Raw genomic sequence first — 23,978 nt, 5'->3', positions numbered from 1 at the left:
GGAACAGTGAATTGTTATATATATTATTGTGTTCTTAAAAGTGACTTTATTGTTGTATGTAGGGAAAAGCCTGTCCTTTTCTTTCTTTCTTTTTTTGCATAAAACAAAAGGTATTTGTCTTTTAAATTTTTAAATGCTTCTTTTAAGAGTTTTTTTTTTTAACATCTACTTTAAGATCTATTCATGACTGAAATGTATTTTGTTTAAAGGTATAATCTCTGTTTGTGAAACTTAGGACAGTCACTTCTAATCAGGCTACATTTCTCTGAGAGGGTCAGTAAAATCATCATCTGTGCAACTGATGAATCTCACAGGGTTCCTTCACAGTTTTCCTAATTCTTTGACTAATAGTTTCAACAATTTAGCCTATAGAATCATGTTCTATATTTGTTATTTTCATTCGTGTTCTGTACATTTCTAAATCAAGCATAGCCATTTTTTCAGAAAGTGTGATAGTTATATATGGAGGAAAATGGGAGGCAAACCAACCCCCACTGCCAAGGAAAAAAGTATTTCTAAATAACAGGTAACTTATGTCTAATTGGATTAACTTTTCATTTTAGGACTTGAATGCTGTTGCTTTTAGGTTTAAAGATAAAGAGAGACCACGGGGTTATACCTCTAAGATTGCAGGAATATTACATGTAAGTTTATTATTCTTTTACTCTATACTTTGACACATAGAGTGTTTCAGTGATCCTGTATATGTTATTTTCAGTACTATACAAATCGTAAAAATTGAAGCTACAGTGTAAAACTTTAGACTTTGTAGCAACTAGTAAACTCTGATGTGAAGACATATTTAAAATCTTAATTTTCATCATCCTGAAAAATCATCATCTGTAATATTTTCATTACATAGACATCATGCTTACTGGCTTTAAATATTTTTCAGTTCTGCTGTGTGTCATGTGCTACTTATGTGAAAGCTATAAATCACCCACTTTCCTCTGTTTCCATTGCTGTCACCCTAATATGAGCTACCTTTATTTCTTACCTGGATTATCATCATAGACTCTTACCTGAGTTCCGTGTTTGCCGTCTCCCTAGCTTTAGTGTTTTCTCCCTGCCTCAATGATCTTTTGAAAACCCACACCAGATTATTTCACTCCTCTGTGTCAAGCCTTTCAGTGGTTTCCCATCAGAGTTGAAATAGATCTAAATTTTTACCTGACCCATGACGACATCTGACTCCAGCCTCTTTCTGACCGAATTCCATATCACTCCCCCTCCCACCCCTCTCATTCTCATTCCACTCTAGCTATCCTGGCTGTATGTCTAATCTTTAAGCATTTAGTTTTTTCTTCCCTCTCAGGGCCCTGTCATTTGCTGTTTTTTTCTGCCTGGAACACTTACAGTCTTTGCATGGCTAGGTTCTTCTCGTTTGGGTCTCCACTCGGATGTCTCTCCTTTAGAGACACCTTCCCTGACCTCTCAATCATGACCCTGCCCCTTTTAAATTTTCTTTATAGCATCTTATCAGTATAATGACAGTATTTGTTTATTGTCCGCCTCCCTCCCAATTAGAGGACTTCCCTGGTAGCTCAGACAGTAAAGCGTCTGCCTACAATGCGGGAAACCTGGGTTCAGTCCCTGGGTTGGGAAGATCTCCTGGAGAAGGAAATGGCAACCTGCTCCAGTATTCTTGCCTGGAAAATCCCATAGACATGGGAGCCTGGTAGGCTGCAGTTCATGGGGTCGCAAAGAGTCAGACAAGACTGAGCAACGTCACTTTCACTTCACTTTCCTCCCAGTTAGAACATGAGCTCTTTAGAGAATAGAGACGGCATCTATCTTACCTACCATTGTACCCACAGCAGCACCTAGAACAGTGCCTGGCACAGAGTAGGGTGTTCATTACATACTTGTTGAATGAATGAATCAGTCTGTCTCAGTAAGTTGCCCTTACTAAAAAGCCTTTTCCACATTATTTTTCTTTAGTAACAAAATATGAGCCATTTTTCCTCCATAACAACTTTCTAAATGCTTGTCTGATTTCATTCATAGAAGTTAAAGAAGAAATTCTATTAAAATGTATATACTTTATATTAAGAATCCTATAGATGTCAGCGTTTAATCACCAGATTTTTTTTTAATCGACACTCAGTTTTTAGCTAGAGGTATTACGTGTTCCCTGAAAAAAATGTACTTTTGTTCTCTGTAATGTAAATGTATTTGGGGGTTAACTGTAAAATTATCCCACAATATGAAATTGCTTAAAGTGTGGTAAGAAAGAGAAAAGATTCAGAAATATTTACAATGAAATAAAATGTAATTGGAGGGGAGAGGGGGGTATAAAATAGATGATTTTATGTGTTAAAGATCTGTTTGCTTTAATAAGTTAAACTGTATCATAGCCTTACACATGTTACTTTTGTATTTATTTTCCTTTTAAAAAGTATTATCCCCTAGAAGAAGTGCTCACAGCTGAATATTTACTGGAAGAATTTAGACCAGATTTAATAGAGATGGTTCTCGATAAACTCAGACCAGAAAATGTCCGGTAAGTCACTCTACAGATTTTACTGTTACATACTAGATTTTCAGTGATAGTTGGAATCTGAAAACTTGAAACTGTGAATAAAATGCTTTTAAACTTTTTATCAAGCATGATTACAAAAGTAGAGAGGATCAGTATAATGAACCAATACCAAACTTAAGCAATCAGTACATGGCTAGCCTTTTTGATCTTTACCCACACTTCTTCACTCACCCTTCCTCCAATCTTGATTATTTTAAGTCAGTATCTTGAAAACATGAAGATGCTTTTAAAAAAAAAAAAATAATAATTTCATTATGAATAAGATATAATAATAGATTGTCTTAATCTGGCTTCATCCTAACTCTTACTCCCAAAGTGTCAGCTCATTTATCTTATTTTATAAGCAAGAGAGGACACCCTCTGTTTTTTTAAGTGGAAGTAAGGATTACAGTCTCAATGCTTCTGACTGGCCAGCGGTTAATCAGGAAATCAAAAATTGGAGGAGCTGTTAGGCTAAGAAATATTTCTATTAGGGGAGGATCAGCCCTAAAGAGCTTATGAGCTACCACATGATATTTCTGCCTTAAAATTGAATTTCATCTATATTTTCTAAAAGTCAAAAATAAAAGGTATATGTTTGATCGGCACATATTTTGCATTATTTATTTTTCTCCCCTTTTGAGCACATATTTCCAGAATTCTGGGAACTTGCTGATTGAGTAAATATGTTTTTTGGAGCAGTCATTTTATGAATAAAATCAACAATCTGATAGAACTTTTTGAAAAAATCTTCTGACAGGACTCTTCTATCAGTCATTTTCCTAGTTACCATTGTTTGAACTTTTTCAGACATATCCTAGCAACAAACAGTAGAGAGATTAAATTAAAAGAAATATTATTGGTGGTTATACAAATTCGGTACATGTGGTAAATGACATAAAACTATACATATACATTGTACCAACAACAATTTCCTGGTTTTGATATTATAATAGGTAAAATGTAACCATTGAGGGAAACTGGATAAAAAGGATACAGAACCTCCCTGTACTATTTTTGTGGCTTCCTAACTATAGAAATACGTAACTATATCAAAATAAAACATTAAAAAAATTTTTAAAGTATTTACAATAGCAACAAAAGCATAAAATATTTAGAAATGAATTTAATCAAAGACGAACAAGATCTCTACACGAAAAACTGTAAAACAGTGCCAAGAGATATTAAAGACCTTGTTCATAGATTAGGAGACTTGATTTTATTAAAATATCCATCCTCTCCAGTTTGATTCACAGACTCAATGTAATCACAGTCGAAGTCCTAGTAGGCTTTTTTCCTTAAGCTATTGGTAAGCTGATTCCAGAATTCATGTGGATCTACAGAGGAGCTAGGTTAGTTGGAACACTTCTACACAGAAAAAGAACAGTTAGTTGGAGGACTCAACTGCCAGATCTGAAAGCTTACTCTAACGCCATAGTACTTAAGATGATTATAGTACTGTCCTAAAGACAGACAAATAAATCTTTGATTTTTGTGCCTTTTTTCTTCCTCTGTTGTGTATCTTTAAAAAATATGATTTAATATCATGATATTGTAGAATTCTACTAGAAAGAGGATGGAATTTATCTAGTTGAATCCCTTTTAAAAAGTGATGAAACTGAAGCCTGGAGACTTGCCTAATTTAGATCCTAACTGTGATTTTGGCAAGATCTCAAAGAGAGTCATGGTGTCAACCAGGATTTGTTTCTGATGGCCAGGTCTGTGCAGTTCCTACTAATTCTTTTTTAAATTCGTCACAGTTACCTGTGAAGCCTCTTCTCATTATCGGCCTCTTTCTGTCTCAGGGATTATTTGCAAAGGTGTCATGAGAATTCGTCCTTTGGGAATGATATTGCCTTTTAATGTCTATAGATTAATAATGTCAAGATTATTTCTGAATGGGTCTCATCAGCAGTGGCAGCTATTCTTTCCTCTGAACACTTCTAAGTGGCTGACTTGAACTCAGCAGTCAGCATTCATTCTCGCCCACTGTTTCTTTTTCTTAGTATTGTAAGTTTCAGTATGAAACTAAAGGATCATTTTCTCTCATATTTCCAAGGATCCTATCAGTACCATGTGCTGTGCTGTGCTGTGCTTAGTTGCTAAGTTGTGTCCGACTCTTTGCGCCCTCCATGGTCTGTAGCCCACCAGGTTCCTCTGTCCATGGGGATTCTCCAGGCGAGAATACTGGAGTGGATTGCCATGCCCTCCTCTGTTAGTACTATGAAAGTGAAAATGAAGTCGCTCAGTTGTGTCTGACTCTTTGTGACCGTGGACTGTAGCCCACCAAGCTCCTCCGTCCATGGCATTCTCCAGGCAAGAATACTGGAGTGGAATGCCATGCCCTCCTCTGTTAGTACTATATCAGTAGCCAATTCTTTGTAGATGGGATTAAAGAATAGCATTGCCCCCTCCCCCACATTTAGGAAAAAACTCATCGAGACTAGGTTTTTTTTTTAATGAGCATAATTAGGTTTCCAGCAGATAGTCTAAGGTGCCGCAGGGTCCATGCCAGTTTTTCTCAGTTGTCTGCAGTTAAACATACTGTAGCTCTCTGTGGGATACCTCAGTTATTGTGCCTTTTTTCTCCTAATTGAGGTCCTCTTGTGCTTCCACACTCTGATTTGTAGATGTCTGTATGTTTGACATGTGTCTAATCTGTCTCTTCTGTTATTTCCCCTTCATAATCTGTTTGAAAATACATACATACTCTATCATTTTATTTCAGTTTTTAATTCCTCGATGATATGCTAACTCTTGGTCTCTCTTTTTGTTAGGCCACTATTTGGTATTTATGTAGTTTGAGGAACTTCATGGTAACATTTCACCTGTTACCCATACACTTTACTTCGGTATCTAACGATGCAAATCCCTCAGGATTGAACCTAGTAAATTGCCCTTCTCCCCCTTTTCTAACTTCCTCATCAACGTACATTGTCTGCTTCTTTCTGTGTCATATAGTCATCCTCCAGAACATTTGGCGGCTTTCCCTGAGTTTTTTCACTTTCTCACTCAGAACTGAGTTTCAAGTTTCCTTGTTCCAGAAGGCAAGTCCACTGCTGAATGAATGCTCCAGTCTTCATAAGTTGTAATCAATCCCTTGTTCATTATTCTGATACATGGGGCTGTCATTCAGGGAAATCAGAGCCATCTGTGTAAAAAACTTTTCAAAATCAAGCATCTCATGGAAGAGAAGATGGGAATACCACCTCTCTACCATGTAATTCTACTTCCTTTTTTAGGTGTCTCCCTAAGAATTAATCCATTCATTCTTTGAGAAATCAACAGGAGTGGAAGCAGTTTCTATGACTGAGTCTTAGCTGGTTCTGTCATGTACTGAGTGAATGTCCTTAAGAAACATCACATACTCTTCATGTGGCCATGTGAGCTCTGTATACACTATACGTACCCCTCATAAGGGATTCAAAATTGCCAACATGGATACAACATCTGAACTCTTTCGTCTGTTAGACCCTTGGATTATTCTCTGTGTTTCGGTGGAACATATTCTTATTTAGCATGTTTTCTAGAATAGATAGTGGTCAGTGGCAGCTAGACCAGATCAGGAATACCGTAAACTAGAAGATTAAGTCAGTCGTTCTCATAGATAGGTGAGTCAGATTGCTTGTAATATTTACCCTGAAGCAAGTGAGAAGGCCAAGTCCAACTAGCCAGGTAGACGATTCTATCTAGAATGAATAAGAAATAGACGGTGGTTCTGATGGTCAGGCACTGGAGTTGAGCCAATCCAGTGATGGGCAGGTGTTTGGAACACAGAGATTAGGATTCTGAAAATGAATGGGTGTTCAGAGGGGAGTTTTGATTGAAAGGAGTGGACTTTGAGCTGTGAGACTGACATTCAGAGACTGGAACCTAACCTCCGGGAGGCTAAGTGAGAACAAGCAAGAACAGACGTGAACCTAGTTGTCTGAACTGGGACATAAAGAAGTGAAACCAGCAGCAGGGCTGACTACATGGCGAGCCTTCCGAGCTACTGGCCTAGCACTCTGTCGACATGATTCGAAAGGATCGCTCCCAGTCTGGTGTTGAGCCAGCTAGTCAGAGTGAAATGATTCTAACTTTGATAATTAACAGGCAGCAACCTTCCCTAGGACAGGCACCCCACTGGTACAGAGCTTCTTCGGCTCCTTTGCTTATGATCTTCTGACATTTTACCTCTGCCTTCCCTCCCTAAACTGTTTTTTTCCCTTTCTCATTTCTCTTCTGTGAAGTTCCTACTAGCCCATCAGAGAAAGAAATATTTTTCTTGGTCCTGTCCCCATCTCCCCTGGCAGCAGGAAGGCCAGTGTGAATATAATACATACGGTTAATTGATGGTAGTGTCTGGCATAAAAAAAAGAACAAAACAGAGTACAAATTAGCAAGTTACAATGAAAGAATGTTTTTAGTTTTTTTGGTTCTCTGAATGAGCCAACAAGTTTTCTTAGCCATTTTTGTAACCTTGGGCCTGAGCTGTTCCTAGGAAGGAGTACTTTGTTGTGCTTTTTTAAAGACTATTTTTCAACTGACCTTTGTTCTGTGTGTTTTTTTTTTTCCCCCCAGCTACTCTTCTTTTAAGATTCTAGTCAATAGCATTCATAACAAGAATCTTCTTTGCAAGCAGTTTTTCACACCCAAAATGATGGGCTATAATCAAAGGGTAACAGAGACTGTGATCAGAGACTGCTGTACATACATAGCTATTTCACCTAAGCCTCATAGAACTTACTTGGTCTTAGAAGCCCAACACATTCTTGGACATTTATTCATATTTTCGTGAGTCAGATTCTATAAATTTATATATACAACATGAATTTATAGATTTTTTTTTCCCATCTCTTTCTAGGGTTGCAATAGTTTCCAAATCTTTTGAAGGAAAAACTGATCGCACAGAAGAGTGGTATGGAACCCAGTACAAACAAGAAGCTATACCAGACGAAGTCATTAAGGTAGGGTTAACCCGTCTGTGAAGAAGCCCCATGTGTGAGGAGAACATGAGCGCCCTGGATCAACCAATTCCCAGCCCAGAGTGTGGAGAGTCGTGGCCCAGCACTGTCCGTACCCTCTAAAGAGGAGTAAACAGGGAGGTAGAGAGCTGGAGCATAGGATTTACATGAAGAAATGACACTATAGCTATCTTCTCTCATGTCTGTCAGACCAGCAGGGCTGTCAGACAGACTTTAGCCTCATGCAGTCAAAGATCATTGGAGTTCAAAGTCCACAGGGAGGCACAGGCACCAGGACAGGCAGGAAGAGATGGAAACAGGGAACCTGAAAGACAGGTGCAAGGGTTTCTGAGAGCTCATGACCTTGCTCTGAACACACATGGGGAGCAGTTTTTGGGATTCATGCTGTCTTCACCTGAGGAGGGGCTATATTTTATGCCTCATATTGTATTATTGCTCTTTTCATCAACATAGGATCATCACAGTTTGTTTCAAAACAGCTCTGTGTAGTAAATGACATGTTGCTGGTATTACACATTAGGAGTCAGGATTTTGTTTGTGAGTCTTATCTGCTTGTCTAGTACTTTTTCTTTTTTGGTTTTCATTGGCTATGTAGCTTTGAGATTGTGTCCTTTATTCATGGGAAGACATCAGAAAGACTTGCTGTAACTAAATACTAGTTAAACTTTAACAATAGCCATTTCTTAAAGGTAGCAGGTTAATGACGAAATAGAAAAGAGAATAAGAAAGAAAGTTGTTATTGATACTTCTCTGACATATTCACAGCACAGGAGGAAATGAGTGCAAATGTGCATCTTACTAAGCTGTGAGGGTAGCTGATCTCCCATGGGTTAGTGCTGGGTGTAAACTAACCCCAAAACAAGAGAAAACCCCTGTTCACCAAATTCTGACCATGACAAACGTGCCCCAAATGGAAATTAAAACAAATTGATCTGGAAGCTCAGTGGTGAAATTACTTGCTGAGTGCTTACCATTCCCTATGATTCAGCCATTCTGGAGACTTAAGTTGCTACTAATAAATAATGTGGTCAACTTCCCCACCATCCCAGTGCCGAAAGATATAGATGCAGGAACCAGAACAGAACTGCAAGAGCTGCACAGCTATGAGACAGCAGCTGGAGACCAGATTACTGAACCCAGAAGCACTGGCAGTTGGTTGCTTTTTTTTTTTAATAATAAAAAGTCTTACAAGTCAGAATTCATCAGTTGTGGCCTGATCTGTCTCACTTAGCTTTTGGAAGTAGCCCATGGAACAGGCCCAGCCTGCAGGTTGGGTCAATCCTATTCTACTAAATCCTATTTAAGCTGACTTAAATCTCAGCTTCATCATTAACCCTAAGCTTGAAATACTGGTCTACTTGGAAATTCACACGGTCATCTGGGAGAGGAGTTGGCCAGGCTTCAGAAGTGAAGTCAAAGAAACGCTCTTTAACCTAGTTTTCAAGCCATACATGCAAGTAACTTAGTATAGCTGAAAGTTTAACTCTTAGACTAACCACCTGTTATCTGGCAGTTGTGGACGTATGTCTCTGTGCAGGTTATTCTCCAGTTCTCTAAAGAGCTAGAGCAGATGTAATCTTCATTCCTTAGCCTCCGCGTTCCGTAGTCTCCGATTGTTCCTTCATGTTGGCTGATCATTGTAGAGATGTATAAAGAAGAAAGATAGATAGATAAGTGTAAAACCTTGATTAGTTCCAGAGATTCCAACTCAAGTTTCATGAAAAGTCATTGCTAGATTTTATATAGAGGAAGTAGCCTCTATATAATAGGGTGGCAGAGAATGCTAACATTTATTCCCTTATTGTTTGCCTGGATATTAAGCAAAGTGAGTGTTTTAAACCCTTAAATCAGATTCTAATCACTTTTGTTTGTGTATTTTTTCACTCTTCATCCAGAAATGGCAAAATGCTGATCTGAATGGGAAATTTAAACTTCCAACGAAGAATGAATTTATTCCTACAAATTTTGAAATTTTATCATTAGAAAAAGAAGCAATGCCATACCCTTCTCTTATTAAGGTAATATGTTAGAATCAGTGATATTAAAGTTAGGGGACAGACCTATTTACTTGGAGGGGACTAAAGAGATGGTTTCTTGCATTTGGTACTTTATTGATTTAGGGGGCTCCCACCCCAGAGATAACAGAAGAGTTGCAGAGATAATAACTAAAAAAAATATTAAAAGGCTAGAAATGTCAAAACAAAACTGCTGTATAGCATAGACTCTAGGGAATTGTTTGCTTTGCAGAAAATAAAGTAGTAAGTCTGGACTAATTCATCTGTTGAAAGATATAACTCAGTGTTGAAAGCCTTTTTTCTGTGTTCACTGAAGACCCAATAAGGAAGTAGACTTACGCTGCATCATGAAAGTTAAAGATAAGAAAGAATCTCTAAAGCCTGGAAGAGAGCATATCCAGGGGAAGCTGTTGGATTTCCTGCCCTTGTAAACAGTTCTTTCTCATTTTGAAAGAGTGGCTGTATGAAGTTAGTGGAGTTATAAGTCCGTGAAATGTATGATTGAGAAGGGAGTTTTCTTTCTCCAAATGTTCTGGTCATGTCATTATCTCACACCTTGGGTAGATTGTGTGGGAAAATGGATCAAATTATTACGGCACATCCTCTTCTAAACTTTAAAACTAACTCTTTATAAACTTACTTCCATAGACAAACATCTTTCTTTCCCTTCAAAAGACCTAACATTAAGTCATTGAGACAAGAGTTAGTGTTTAGGACTATGAAATTTATCTCAAGTAACTAGATTATTAGTAAGATAGTCACTTTTCTTTTAAAAATTACATTTTAATGAGTTAAAGGTTGGGTTATTCAAAGAGAAAGCTTGTTTACTTTTCCTAATTTTTTGTGTGTTTTAAATAGGCTATCTTAGCATAAAGTAAGGAGAACACTAAACCATTTATGTCTCTTCTCAGAGTTTCAAGGTAGTTTCAAGTGAACTCTAAGACTTTATGTAATTTGGTATGAATGAGTGAGTGGAGAGTCGAGGGAGTGGCTTATTTTTTCATCCTTGGCTGTATTAGTTATCCATTGCTGTGTAACAAATTACTCTAACATTCAGCAGCTTAAAACCACAAACATTTATTTTTTCTCATGCAGCTTCCAAGGGACAGGAATCTGGAAGTAGCTCTGTTGGGTAGTTCTGGCTCAGGATCTCCCATGAGAGAGACAATCAAGCTGTTGGATGGAGCTTTGGTTGACTGAAGGCCCAACTAGGGCTGGAGAAGTCTCTTCCAAGTTCAGTTGTGTGGTTTGGGGAAGATCTTAGTTCTTCACTGCATGGACTTCTCCATAGAGTTGCTTGACACAGCAGCTGGCTTCCCCTAATATGTGAGATCCAAGAGGGAAAATGAGTGATCGAGATGGAAGCCACAGAGTCTTTTATAATCTAATCTCAGAAGTGTCATACCATCACATCTGCCATATTCTCTTGGTCAGACAGAGACCAACCCTGGTCTAGTGCAGGAGAGAGGGCCACACAAGGGTGTGAATTCCTGCAGGCTGGGATCCACGTGGCCCACCTTGGAGGCTAGCTGCCTCATACCTACCCCCCAAGGACTCCTGCATCTGCCTCCTAGCGTCGAGAAAGATAGGGACAGGATAGTTGGTGTTGGTTTCTCCTGTCTGCCTCTTCCTCCGCTGGGTCCCCATCTCCTTGACCCAGGGTGAGATAAGAGGGTAATTTCTCTCGGCTGCTAGAGTTACCAGTCATCTCTCCAGCTTCCCATCTGCTGTCTCTTGGAGAGTGCTTCAGAGCCATGGGACAGTAGCCTCTCCAGAACAAAACTCAGCTGTTGCCTCTGTCCTCCTCCTCTTGAAGAGAGATTTGATTGAAGATTTTTGTCAAATGTGCCTATATTTCCCTAAATATATTGTGTTTCCATCACAGGATACAGCTATGAGCAAACTCTGGTTCAAGCAAGATGATAAGTTTTTCTTGCCCAAGGCCTGTCTGAACTTTGAATTTTTCAGGTATGTAAAATGAATCTAGCTACAGAGCTTCCTATAAAAATCAACATTTCCAAAAGTTTTCTTTGCTTCCTTAAGTACCTATGTCTGGGAATAAAAGGACTTAGAATTATTTAGCGTAGACCAGGAAAGGCTGCATCTTCTGTTAAATGGTATTTTAGGAGCCAAGGTTGTTAATTCTTCCTTTCTTTTGGGGAGTACACTCTTCAATTGAAATGATTTATGTTAGCTATTAGGAGGCTCTTCCTAACCTTGAGGATTTTGAATCTGGGAAGGCTCTAGATTCACCAGAAGTTCACTGAAAAAAGATGAAATAATCCAGGGTGGTTTTTTGTTATGGTTTTGGTTTTGTATTCCTAGCACTTGCCCAGAAAAAGAGTAGTTATTAAATGATCTTGAGTCCCTTCCAGTCCTTTAATTGTCTGGAGTCCTTAGATATTGCGTTCTCTATTTCTGACTTGGTAGGAGATGTTTAGTAAAATTTATGAATAATGCTACTGTTGCAGTGATTCCTCAGTATAAATCTTTAGTTCATCTCTGTCTTCTTTATTTGTGTGATAATGTTATCATTCAATTCACATTTTACTCTGAGTCTGTACTCTGTAATTTTATATTTCTAAAATTCAGTGGTCTGTGTTTATTTATTAAAAAAAAAAAAAAAACCCTATCATCATCTAATAATGTTCACTATGATAATCAACTTTTTCATTAATTTTTGTTTGATTTGCTTGGCATGAAATTAAAGCTGAGATGTGTTTTAAATGTTTCAGAAGAGGGAAAAAGAATCTCTAAGTAGAATGTTAATAGTTCACCAACAAGTATGTTGAGATTGTAGAGATAGCAACATTGTTTATTTATAGCATGAGATTCATAGATTATCTAGAGCTGCACAGAGATTGTTTCTTTTTGTTTAATATCAAACCTGGACTTTCTGATTATGGCTTACTATTGGCAGAAAATATTACAAAGCCGGTTTTAGTTTTTGATAATTAAAAGTGATATTTTTTAACACTCTAAGCAGCTTGCCACACTTGGCCATTTGGCTTCTGTGGTTTGGCTTCAGAATATCTTTTGAGAGACCATTTGACATTTTCACATTCTCTAAACTTCCAGCATAGCTCTCGGAATTAAAAATATCTGCTTCCCACCAATCCGTCTTGGTGTTCTGGTCCCTCTAGAGATAAACACTGTTAAGTTTCTTGTACATTGTTATAGAAATTTTCTGTTTGTATATATCCTTTTAATCTTTTCAGAAATAGGATAGTATCATGCATACATATAGTTTTTAAAACTCTGTGATCCATATTTAAGCACATAACATCTGGTTACAAAATAATATGTTTTAAATTAACAAGTGAATCAGGATTTAAGCATTCCACTTGAATCATGTTCTCTTTTAAAAGTTCGTTTAGTACTCTCTCCAGTTCACCAGCAAGACTGGTGTTTCAGAACACTTCTTAGAATTGTGTTCTGAGCTTTAGCCCCATGGCTTTGAACTCCCAGATCTGGCTTTGTCTAGCTTTTCACTTCCACCTAAGGGTGGCTACGGGGACAAGCCCTCTTGAGGATCCTCTCTTGTTTTGGTGCTTTTGCTTTTGTGTGTTGTGCCAGTAAGGTTTCTGAACTGCTGTTTACCTAAAGAAGGAAATCTGTCATTGTGTATAATAAATACTTAAAAAATGAAATGACAGGGTACTATTTAGATTTGCCAGGTGGAGAATGTTTGTATAGCTTTATGATTTTCTCTTTGATATTAATTTCTCTGGGCTAAGCATTTTACCCCTGTTTTTACTTCGCTATCAGCTTTTGATAAAATTGTTGCCTTGCTCTCAGTGCATTGGTTATATTTACGGTGCTATGGATAAAATGAAACTTATAATTTGCTGCCAGACAAACTAAGCCAAGAGGCTGCCTCAGGTCCTTTGCACTGGCTCTTTCCTCAGACTGGAAAGTTCTCCATTGAGATATCCCCAGAGCTTGCTCCTTTGCTTCTCAGGCACAGATGTCACCTTATCAAAGAGGCCTTGATTAGCAATTTTATAGAAATTAGTAATCTTCCTGTCCTACCTATCACTCCTTTTCCTCTTACCCTGCATAATTTTTCTCCATAACACCATCACCACCTGATGTTTCATATTTAAATGTGTTATTTGCCTCCTCTGCCTGACTTGTTCCTTCTTTATTCCCAGTTCCTAGAGGAGTGTGTAATATTGTAGTAAGAATGTAGTACCTGTTTGTTGAATGAAGGAATCTTTTACTTGCTTCTCATAAATGTAAGCAGTGTCACATAGTCAAATGAATAGGTCATTTGACTTAAATCCGAATCCTAACTCTCCTGCTACGGGCTGCTACGTAGCTGGTAGCTACGGGCTGGTAGCAGGTGACATGAGGAAAATGATCTTTCTTATTTGAGAAATGAAGGTTTAAAATTAGGTGATCGCTGCAGTCTTGCACTCGGTAATTGTTTCCTCTCTCTTGTTGATGTTTCTCACTTAAAAATTTCCCTGTTTCATATTTAAAAATTTTCCTATGTTAATATTTTTTTTCCTGGTTCTGGCTGCAGTTATATGATGGATATTATCTATGCCTTTACTGACAGTGTTCTGGTCTGTTGGTTTAGGTGGAAACTCAAGAGATACGCTAACATTTTCACAGGTGTCAGTTTTTCTCTTTCCAGTCTCGGTCTGTCCCTTTGAAGTTTACGTAATCATAGCGCAAAGTTCTCAGTCTCATCCTTCTGTCCGCGTGGGTATGTGTGGCTTGCTTAGAGGGAGAAAGAGGATGGACAGATGCTGTGTCAGTCGCTCTGTCGGCCGCGCCTTCTCCTGCCAGCCTGAACGTGGACATGCATTGTGTCTGCTCCTACTTGTCTCGAACTTGTCCGTGCTCCCGTGCCGTCTGGGGTGAGAAGACCTTTTCCCTCTTCACTGCTACCAGTACACATGGCATATTTCAAGCCTCTTTGTTAGACGTCTTGTTGTTGTTGTTGTTGTTACTCATGAGGAGAGACAGATTTCAAGAATTCAAAGCGTCTCTTTAGGAAGTTATTTTAACCAGTGTTCAGTTCCTTGATCCGTCTCGAAAGGCCGTATCACATTGGGAAGTAATAAATCAGCTATTTTACTGTCAACATTTTTTTCCAGCCCATTTGCTTATGTGGACCCCTTGCACTGTAACATGGCCTATTTGTACCTTGAGCTCCTCAAAGACTCACTCAACGAGTATGCATATGCAGCAGAGCTAGCAGGCTTGAGCTATGACCTCCAAAATACCATCTATGGGATGTATGTAAGTACCCACGTCTTAGAGCCTTCCACTCATCAACATTTTTTATATTGATTTGATGGAAGCATTTTTGATTGAGGGTATGAGTTTAATTTCTTTTTAAAAAATCTTTGTGGCTAATCATATTTTCTTATCATTTAATTTTTAAGTTAGCTCTTAAGTATTCAGCAATATACCATTCATATTATGCAAATTTTCCGTGATTTTTTTTTTAAACATCTTTCATCAGATCATCATATTTTTCTCCTCAAAACAAAATTGGACCCTGACTTAGGTTTAGCTCTCACCCATTCTGTATCTGAAGTCTTGGTCTTTGACGGTAGGGAATGAAGTCTTCCTGCCATTGTAAGACAGAAGGTTGGCTTATACTATTTCCCTAGAGATTCCGATCACGAGGCTGCATATTCATACTCTTCGGTCATGTTTCTTCATTACCATGCCACTGCTTGAGGTATCAAAGCATTTCTTTTGTTTTTCTTTTTGTTAGTCGCTACATTTATGCTGATCCTCTCCATTGCAACATGACATACCTGTTTATCAGGTTATTGAAGGATGATTTAAAAGAGTATACATATGCAGCACGCCTCTCAGGTTTGAGCTATGGCATTGCATCAGGAATGAATGCAATACTTGTAAGTAAAATGGAAACCAAAGAAAAGGCGTCACACCGTTTAAGCATTATGTTGAGCTTGGGAAAACTATTAACTTCTGCATTTTAAACCAAGAAGATTGATGGTTTTTTCCTTGCACCTTTTTAATGATTGGAGAACTCAAGTTAGTATTAGTTCCACTAACAAACGATTTAGTAGAGTTTAGTGCATTTTGTGAACATGTATGTATGCTACATGTATTTGCATGTTCTTCTGCTTGAAACATTTAACATATTAATCCTGAAAGCATGTTGTTCTTCCCATGTATTTGAATATATTAGCATCTGTAAGTGAAAGATACCTGTAGTTGCTGTTGTGGTGCTCAGTTTTACTTATAAGCTTCTTTGTTGTTGTTGGTTTTTTTCTGTTGACAGTCTAGTAGTAAGTTCCTGTGTTCAAACACATCTGACGTTTTTATTTAATTTATTTTGTAGCATTAACTGCTTTTAAATGTGTTTTAAAATATGGATTATTAAATGCATCACAAGACATAACTAGATCCTTTCTGTTGAAATCATTTCTCTTAGGTTTCCAAACTTACACCTCATTTCCAAATTAACACTCTTCCTCTGGCACACATTCATCTTCACTTTTCTTGAAAATGTATGTTTCCATAAAAACTAAAATGAGAGCATGTGCTGTGTGCTCTAATTCTATACAAAAGGTCTTAGATTTTTAAAATTTTATTTGCAGTGACTTTTTTTCTTCACACAAGTAATTTTTCTGGTAGTTTCTGTTTAATGTATAAGAATGTATGTAACTTAACCATTCTCAGAGACCAGGGAAGTTTGGAGCCCAGAGAACAAAGTAAAGTTCAAATAGGAGAGTAATAATCTATGGCTTATTTTTTAACTGTTGACTTTTAGTAGCATATTACCATTCAGTTAATCATTTTACTTTGTGACAAAACGGGCTTCCTGCTGGTTGTCAGTCTGGTCCCCACAGTGCCTGATGTGCTCTCCATGGTCAGTGACCGTCACTCTTGCTGAGGTTCTTGCCTATCAGTTTTCATCAGGTAGAGACTTCCAGAGATATTCTAGTTGCAGCGTATTCTCTACTGCTGTGGGTGCCACCATGTGGCAGCGTAACAGTAGAAAATGGGCTTTCCCTACTTTTCAAAATGTTATGGTTTCAGAGACTATTAAATTGTCCTCAGGCAAAATCCAGGTGGTACACACAGAGCATCCTTACTTCACATCTGTTTTGCCACTGGCTTTTGGTACATCAGCAGGACTCCCTAAACAAGCAAGTGGTATGACATATGGATCCTTATTGGGCAGCTCAGGACAGGAAAAGTGGCAAAGTGCCACATAATACAAAATTGGGACTGCCTGATTCCTTAAAAGATGATTTTTTAAAATATTTAAATATAAACACTTTGGGGGCATATCCACTAGTTTGCTAGATAACATTCCCCTATGATGTTTACCTTCTTAACACACCTATAAAAACCTTAAGCCTGCCATTCCTTAGAAATTCTTTTAGAACATTAAACTTAAAATACTTTCTATAATTAATGTGATTTAATGAAAACTTGAATTTTGATTATATAGTGTGTGCTGCCATAGTTTGGCACCAGGTAAGTTTTCTTGTTATTGTTTAGGAAAAGCAAAAATATGCTTCTGGGTCTTAGTAAATAAAGATGGTTAATGTTATCTTCCTAAATGTTAAACTATATTTATGAGAAAGGAAATTCATCAAATTTGTTTTATTTTAATTTTGATACACCTGGTTTGGGGATTTCCTAAATGTTTAAAAGTCAAATTTAAGTTGTTTCATGGTATTTTTAGACTTTTAATATCCTGAACTCTTTCTGTAGCTCTCGGTGAAAGGTTACAATGACAAGCAGCCAATTTTGCTAAAGAAGATCATTGAGAAAATGGCTACCTTTGAGATTGATGAAAAAAGATTCGAAATTATCAAAGAGGCAGTAAGTTTTCTGAACTTATTTTTATGTTTTTAATTCATCAGGTAATACTGCCATGTTATGAACATTTTTGAGAAAGAGGTGAGGAGGAAAAGAAGCATTCATAACTCTGTATCAGTCATTTCATCCTATCTTTGCTAGATCCTATATTTTTCCCAGAAAGAAAGCCTGGGAGAGTCTAGGGACCACCTGGCCCCCTTCTCTACAGGGCCTAAGAGCTAGGACAGCACTTTTCTTTCAGAAGGGAAATTGAGGTAGGTCTAGTGGCTTTCAGGGACACCTTGAAGATTTTAAGATTTCAACCTCCATTGAAGAAGAAACTTGATTCTACAGGCTGGGACTTCAGCCTGACATGATAGCTTTGTCACATTAGGGCAGACTAGTTAGGCTTGATGTATCGTCCGCTTAAATTCAACTCATGGCTGGCCCAGTAGTGGATATATGGGATATATAGCTGCTTTAAAAGCCAAACTATGACCTTCATTGTACACCCAGAGAAATTATCATCAATTTTCAAATGAAGATTCAGTAGTATATGTATATACATACATAGCCATGTTTCTTGATTAGGCTTTGGGGATGACCTTGTAGTGAAGAATTAAAGGATGCCGAGAGGTGGAGGCCCTGAAAACTGGGGATAGCTTCTGAGGGATGAATGAGGTCCCACGGTGAAGGCTGTCCATGTGAAGGAAGTACATGTCAGATGCTCGGGGTGAGGGAGCAGGCTAGACAAAGGGAAAGCATGCTCCTTAAGGATCAGAGGGAAATTTGGCTGATCACATAACTTCAGAAAGGAGGAAGAAGCCAATATCCCACATCCCAGTAGCACACAATTTATGCAAATTGAAGTTTGATTATAGCTGCTCTTTGGAAATGATTTTAAAAGGATGGGATAAAATTAACAGACCCCTGTCTTCCTTCACTAGTACATGCGATCTCTTAACAATTTCCGAGCCGAACAGCCTCACCAGCACGCCATGTACTACCTGCGCTTGCTGATGACGGAGGTGGCCTGGACTAAAGATGAGTTAAAAGAAGCCTTGGATGGTGAGACTCTCTCTACTTATAGCTTGACGCTTTCCTCATTGTTTTCTAAAATCATTTTGGTTTATCCTATTACCTACTGTTTCTGCTTTCTAATAACATAGTTCCATTAAAGAAGCCAACTGTGTATACTTTCTTTTCTTTTTCTTTTTTTTTAACAAAAACAGTGGTAGCCTTTGAAGTGGCTTTTGTATTCAGGCAGTTTAACCACATTTGCTCTTTTCAAAATGGACCCACAACAGTTAGTTCTACTATTCATAGATTTCCGCAAATGACAGTGTTTTGACCCAAGAACTTACCTTGTTAATATTGAAGTTTTCAGAAAAGGAAAAAAGGGCTGAGCTTAAAAGCCTTATCCCATAGAAAGAATACTTCAGCATCTGTAGATCTATTCAGTTTGGTTAAAAAATGGAAACTGTGTAAATTAGCCTAAAGAGTCATCTTTTGTTGCTTTTTTCCTAAACTCTTAAATCTAATTTTCAGAGGTTTTGCCTGAAAGTCCTAGATTCCTCCAGGGCAGTGAATTATGCCTTCCATTTGTTCTTTTTATTTAGTATTTATATTATGCCCTCAGTGTGTGTCTAATGAATGTCTGTTCAGTGGAATGAAATTACTTTCAGGGTTTTACTGGAAAGAATGTAGACTGATATCATCCTTTATTGTTGTTTTATCTTTTCCACTTCTCAGCATTGCGTTACCAATTAATCTTCCTTCCTACATGCTCAGTAGTAAGAAAAGAGAATACTGTTGAATTTTTAATAATCTTTTATGACAAATCCTTACTTATTATGTATCACTGTGCCTTTGATGTCTTCAGTGACAAGTCAAGAGCAAAGTATTGAAGGTCATTATTTTATTGGTTGCCTCAGGCACAGGGTAGGCATATAGACTATAAAGTTCATTAACTAAAACAGCATTTACTGACTGCCTGCTAGGTACCAGGTACCAGACTGCAGGTGCTAGAGATTTAAAAATGATCAGTTAGGTGGGGTTTCTTGGATCAAGGCGCTCCAGTCTAGTGGCAAAGCATAAATGTAAGCAGGTTATTTTTGTGGAGGCAAAGAGACTGAGTGCCGAGGGGGTCCTGCGAAAGGGCCTTCTAGGGCAGTGCAGTGGAGGGGGGCCACATATGGACTTTGGAATTAGGTCAAGATTCAAATGCAGCTTTGCAGCTTACTAGCTTAATGACTTTGGACAAGAAATTTAAATTCTCTTAAGTTTAGTATCTTCACCTTTTTCCCCCACTTGGCCACTGTGCAGCTTGTGGCCTGACCAGGGATTGAACCTGGGTCCTTGGCAATGAGAGTATGCAATCCTAACTACTGAACTGCCAAGGAATTCCAGTTTTCTCACTTTTAAAATGGGAATAATTGCATATAATTTACAGTTTATAACGTCTATAAAATGCATACATACATAGTAAGCACTTGTTAATTCCCTTCCTATGTCTGTCTTTAAAGTTTAATCACTAGCGTTAGCATCCATTGTAGCATTAATTAGCATAGTGTCCTAACGGAAAAGGGACAACTCTTCTTTACTGAAGTTCAGTTCAGTTCAGTCCAGTCCAGTCGCTCAGTCGTGTCCGACTCTTTGCGACCCCATGAACTGTATAGCATGCCAGGCCTCCCTGTCCATCGCCAACTCCTGGAGTTTACCCAAACTCATGTCCATTGTGTCGGTGATGCCATCTAACACCAAATTAGTGGATAAAAGTTAAGTAAGGACAAGATATTTGTATAGTCTCAAAGTATTTCCTCCAAAATAAGTATTTAAATTATAATGGGAAAAGTAGGCATTGGGGGGTGGCTTCCCTGGTGGCTTTTCCTAGTTGCTTGAAAAGTATACATTAGTTACTTAATTGCAACCAAAGACTTACAGGTTCAGGACTTATAGGACATATAGGACAGACATCTGGCACACAACATCATAAGGAGGTGATCAGTGTTTTCATCATCTGTATCACAGCATGTCAGCATCACGTGCCCCCGATGTGAGAAAGACACATTATCTCTCGGGTGTTCTTCCCAGGAGTACATAAATCCAATTTAATAATTGAGTTATTAAAGCCTAAATAAAGGGCATTCTGTAAAACGAGCAGTACTGCTCAAAAATCTTAAGTTTGTGAAAGACAAAGAGAGATGAAGGCACTGTTAAGGATGGGAGGAAACTAAGGACTCATGACAACTAAATGCAAGGTAGGATCGTGGATTAAATCCTGAAACAGAAAAGGGTTCAGTTCAGTCGCTCAGTCGTGTCCAACTCTTTGCGACCCCATGAACCACAGCACGCCAGGCCTCCCTGTCCATCATCAACTCCCGGAGTTTACCCAAACTCATGTCCATTGAGTCGGTGATGCCATCTGACCATCTCATCCTCTGTTGTCCCCTTCTCCTGCCCTCAATCTTTCCCAGCATCAGGGTCTTTTCCAGTGAGTCAACTCTTCACATCAGGTGGCCAGAGTACTGGAGTTTCAGCTTCAGCATCAGTCCTTCCAGTGAACACCCAGGACTGATCTCCTTTAGGATGGACTGGTTGGATCTCCTTGCAGTCCAAGGGACTCTCAAGAGTCTTTTCCAACACCACTAGTTCAAAAGGGTTACTAGCGGAAAAACTGAAATCCAGATAAAGTAGATTTTTTAGTTAATAGTGTTGTCCCAGTGTTAACTTCTTAGATTTGATCAGCATCCTATGGTAGTGAAAAATGTTAACATTAGAGAAAACTGGGTGAAGGGTATGTAGGAACTCCCTATGCTATTTTTGCAACTCTTCTGTAAGTCTCAAGTTATCTCAGAGGGTTTTTTTTTTTTTTTTTAAGACCTCATATGTAGAGCTTACAATTTCTTACACCTGTTTGCAGATGTCACCCTTCCTCGCCTTAAGGCCTTCATACCTCAACTCCTGTCACGGTTGCATATTGAAGCCCTTCTCCATGGAAATATAACAAAGCAGGTGGGTGATTGAGGTTTTAGCAGTCTTTTATAGATCATTGCAACAGAAATTTTACCCTATTTGTTTTAAGACTACTGACTAACCACCACAGTGTGGCTGTATACACATTAGTGTTGACTCGGCCTTCTCTGCCCTCTGCAGGAAGGTAGGGGAGGGGATACGAAGAGTTGAATGATCCTGGTTGACTGTGGACCACTTTCATGGCTGCCTTCTCTGTTGTTGTCTGCCCTGTGCAGTCACTGGAGGAAATGGGGATAATGGTCCCTCCTCTAGAACAGCAGGACTGTATAGTGGATAAGAGCACATAGTGTGGAATCAGCCCGGATTCAAATCCTGACTCAGCCAGTTACAAGTTATGTAATCTTCTGAAAGCATCTTAATCTATGTTCAGTTTCTTTATCAGTATATTATGTACAAGGATTAAAGTAAATAGTACATTCCAAGTGTTGCGTACATGGAAAGCTAAACGGAATTTAGAATTCCCATGGTAGTCTGTCTCAAGAGCCCATACTCTCTGCTACTCCACTGTCTCCAGAACAATATGCCGAGGTCAGGTGCTGTTATGTGGCTGAGAAAGGATTCTTCCCTGTGTCAGTTTTATTCAGAATAAAGCCTCATGCTTACCTCTTTTTTACTTTGCTGTAACCCCAAATATCTGTGGTGAGGGCCATTCCCTTGAGACCAACTTTCCATCAGCGATATGGCTCCAACATCGAGATTGGTGCCGATGATTGTCTGGGTCTCTCTTTCTCCTCACTACCACCTTACTGACTCTGTTCCATATCAGCAAGTTCAGTTTTTATCTATTTGAGCAGGATCAAATATACTTAAGGTTTTAAAAATCCACTTTGATAAAGTTGGTTAGTTTATTTCACATATATGTTGTTTTCATATTGCATGGGCTGCTGTCTAATCAAGATACATTTGTGGTTTTGTAATGTGCCATGACCTGCCTTTCTAGGCTGCATTAGGAATCATGCAGATGGTTGAAGACACCCTTATTGAACATGCTCATACGAAACCACTTCTTCCAAGTCAGCTCGTTCGGTACAGAGAAGTTCAGCTCCCGGACAGTAAGTGGAAATGTTCTGTCTTTGGGAATGGACTGCTTTGACATAATATTGTGTGTGATTACAGGTGGGCTGAAGTCACTTGGATGATAAAATATAATTTTATGGTAAAGATCTGCTGGGATTCTCTACTAATTTATAACTAAAGATAGATAATTCTGCAAGAAAATTATCTTTAGGAGGGCCAAAGAGGTGAAATTGAATGATACTGGAAGTGTCTGGTAATTGAGCGTAGAGGAGTGAAGAAGTGAAAAAAAATCACGAAACTAGAGAAGTATTGACTGGGAAGCATGTAATAAAATTTATTTATAAAAAATGGAAATTAGAATTAGGAGCCCATAGGAATTGACATAAAGAATTGATGATAATATATGGGAGTTTTCAGTGTTGGGTTACTTTTGGTATAGAACTCATTAAGCATTATTTTCAATGTTGTTCAGAATTGTATAGTGGAAAGTATATTAGACCAGTGATGAGAAGCATTGGTTTTTTTCCTTAAACTTTTTTCTAAAAGTAATTGCTTCCTCTTCTGACCTCCCAGCACAGGTTTTCTGAACCTTCCGTCTTTAAGCTACTCAGCACTTCTCTCACACTGGCACTGAAGTGCACCTCCATCTCCCTTGGTAGGCTGTACATTTCTTAAGGGCTGGGGTCTGTGTCTGGCTCACTTGAGTAGCTACTAAAGCATTACCTCAGGATCTCTTTGTTGAACGCTCCCAGACACCTTGAGCGCAGTGCTACTGTTCTGCAGAGCCAGTCATCACAGACCAGGTTATGGCTCGTTTTGAACTTAAGCTTCTTCCTCAGTCACTGCAGCATGGCAGAGAGGAAGAATCAGGAACTGCCATTCAAAAACCATTGAACGTGGTAATCAGGCAATTACTAAACACTGTATTTGCTTAGTCACATTTACTGCTCATGAGAGTTATCAGATCATAAAGCATGGCCGTCTGTTTATAGCTTTGATGAAGGACTTGATCAGCATATCTCAGCTCTCCATCATCCCACTGTATTACCTTGGATAAGTTTCTCACTTCTCAGGGTCTCAGTTTCTTTATCCCTAAAGTGAGATGTCAGACAGACTGGGGCATCTCTACACGTTGTACACATATGTATAAATTTGTGAGTTGACCTTCAGCGTGGGTGTTGGTAAACAGTATTGAATGCTAAGTAGATAATGGCACAAGTAGTGGTTTAAAAAATTGTTTTGCATGGTTATTAAAACATAGGTTGTATTTCTATTGAGTTTCTTATAGATACTAGCTAGTTCTAATTTAGTGTGTTCTCTGCATTGTAGATTTCATTAACTATGATCTCAATTAGCATTAAAATTTACTTAGTCATAAAGTGGGTCTTTTACAAGTGTTTTGCCCTTTAAAGTTATTGAATGTTTATGAGGGCCTCCCAAGTACAGATCACTGTATTAGGATTCCCTTGGGTAAATTGAGTTTCACATTCTTAATGAATTAATCGCAGTTTGAAACTGCCAAAAGACACCAACCAAACTGAACAATTTCATACAGACAAACAAAACAGTAAGTTTGTTTAAACCCTAAAGAAGTTTTTGAACATGTCGCTCTCTTAT

General features: G+C 38.4%; 1 protein-coding gene across 2 annotated transcripts in view; it reads left to right on the top strand.

Annotated features, from left to right (window-relative positions):
• The window catches only part of IDE (insulin degrading enzyme), a 95,992-nt gene that overhangs the window by 60,713 nt on the left and 11,301 nt on the right, over positions 1–23,978 (top strand). Inside the window, exons 10-19 of one of the 2 annotated variants that reach the window (XM_040254527.1) lie at positions 564–644; positions 2,400–2,503; positions 7,368–7,470; positions 9,384–9,506; positions 11,389–11,471; positions 15,241–15,385; positions 17,223–17,333; positions 18,257–18,377; positions 21,232–21,323; positions 22,285–22,396. In XM_040254527.1, coding sequence (XP_040110461.1) covers positions 564–644; positions 2,400–2,503; positions 7,368–7,470; positions 9,384–9,506; positions 11,389–11,471; positions 15,241–15,385; positions 17,223–17,333; positions 18,257–18,377; positions 21,232–21,323; positions 22,285–22,396 — 1,075 coding nt within the window. Of the gene's footprint in view, positions 1–563; positions 645–2,399; positions 2,504–7,367; positions 7,471–9,383; positions 9,507–11,388; positions 11,472–14,611; positions 14,757–15,240; positions 15,386–17,222; positions 17,334–18,256; positions 18,378–21,231; positions 21,324–22,284; positions 22,397–23,978 lie in introns of both variants that reach the window. The other variant, XM_040254526.1, reaches the window with a different exon arrangement.

Source organism: Oryx dammah, unplaced genomic scaffold (assembly GCF_014754425.2).
Source record: "Oryx dammah isolate SB20612 unplaced genomic scaffold, SCBI_Odam_1.1 HiC_scaffold_14, whole genome shotgun sequence".
Taxonomy (NCBI): Eukaryota; Metazoa; Chordata; class Mammalia; order Artiodactyla; family Bovidae; genus Oryx; species Oryx dammah.
Note: the sequence above shows the minus strand (reverse complement) of the source record. Positions and strands in the feature narration are given on the sequence as shown.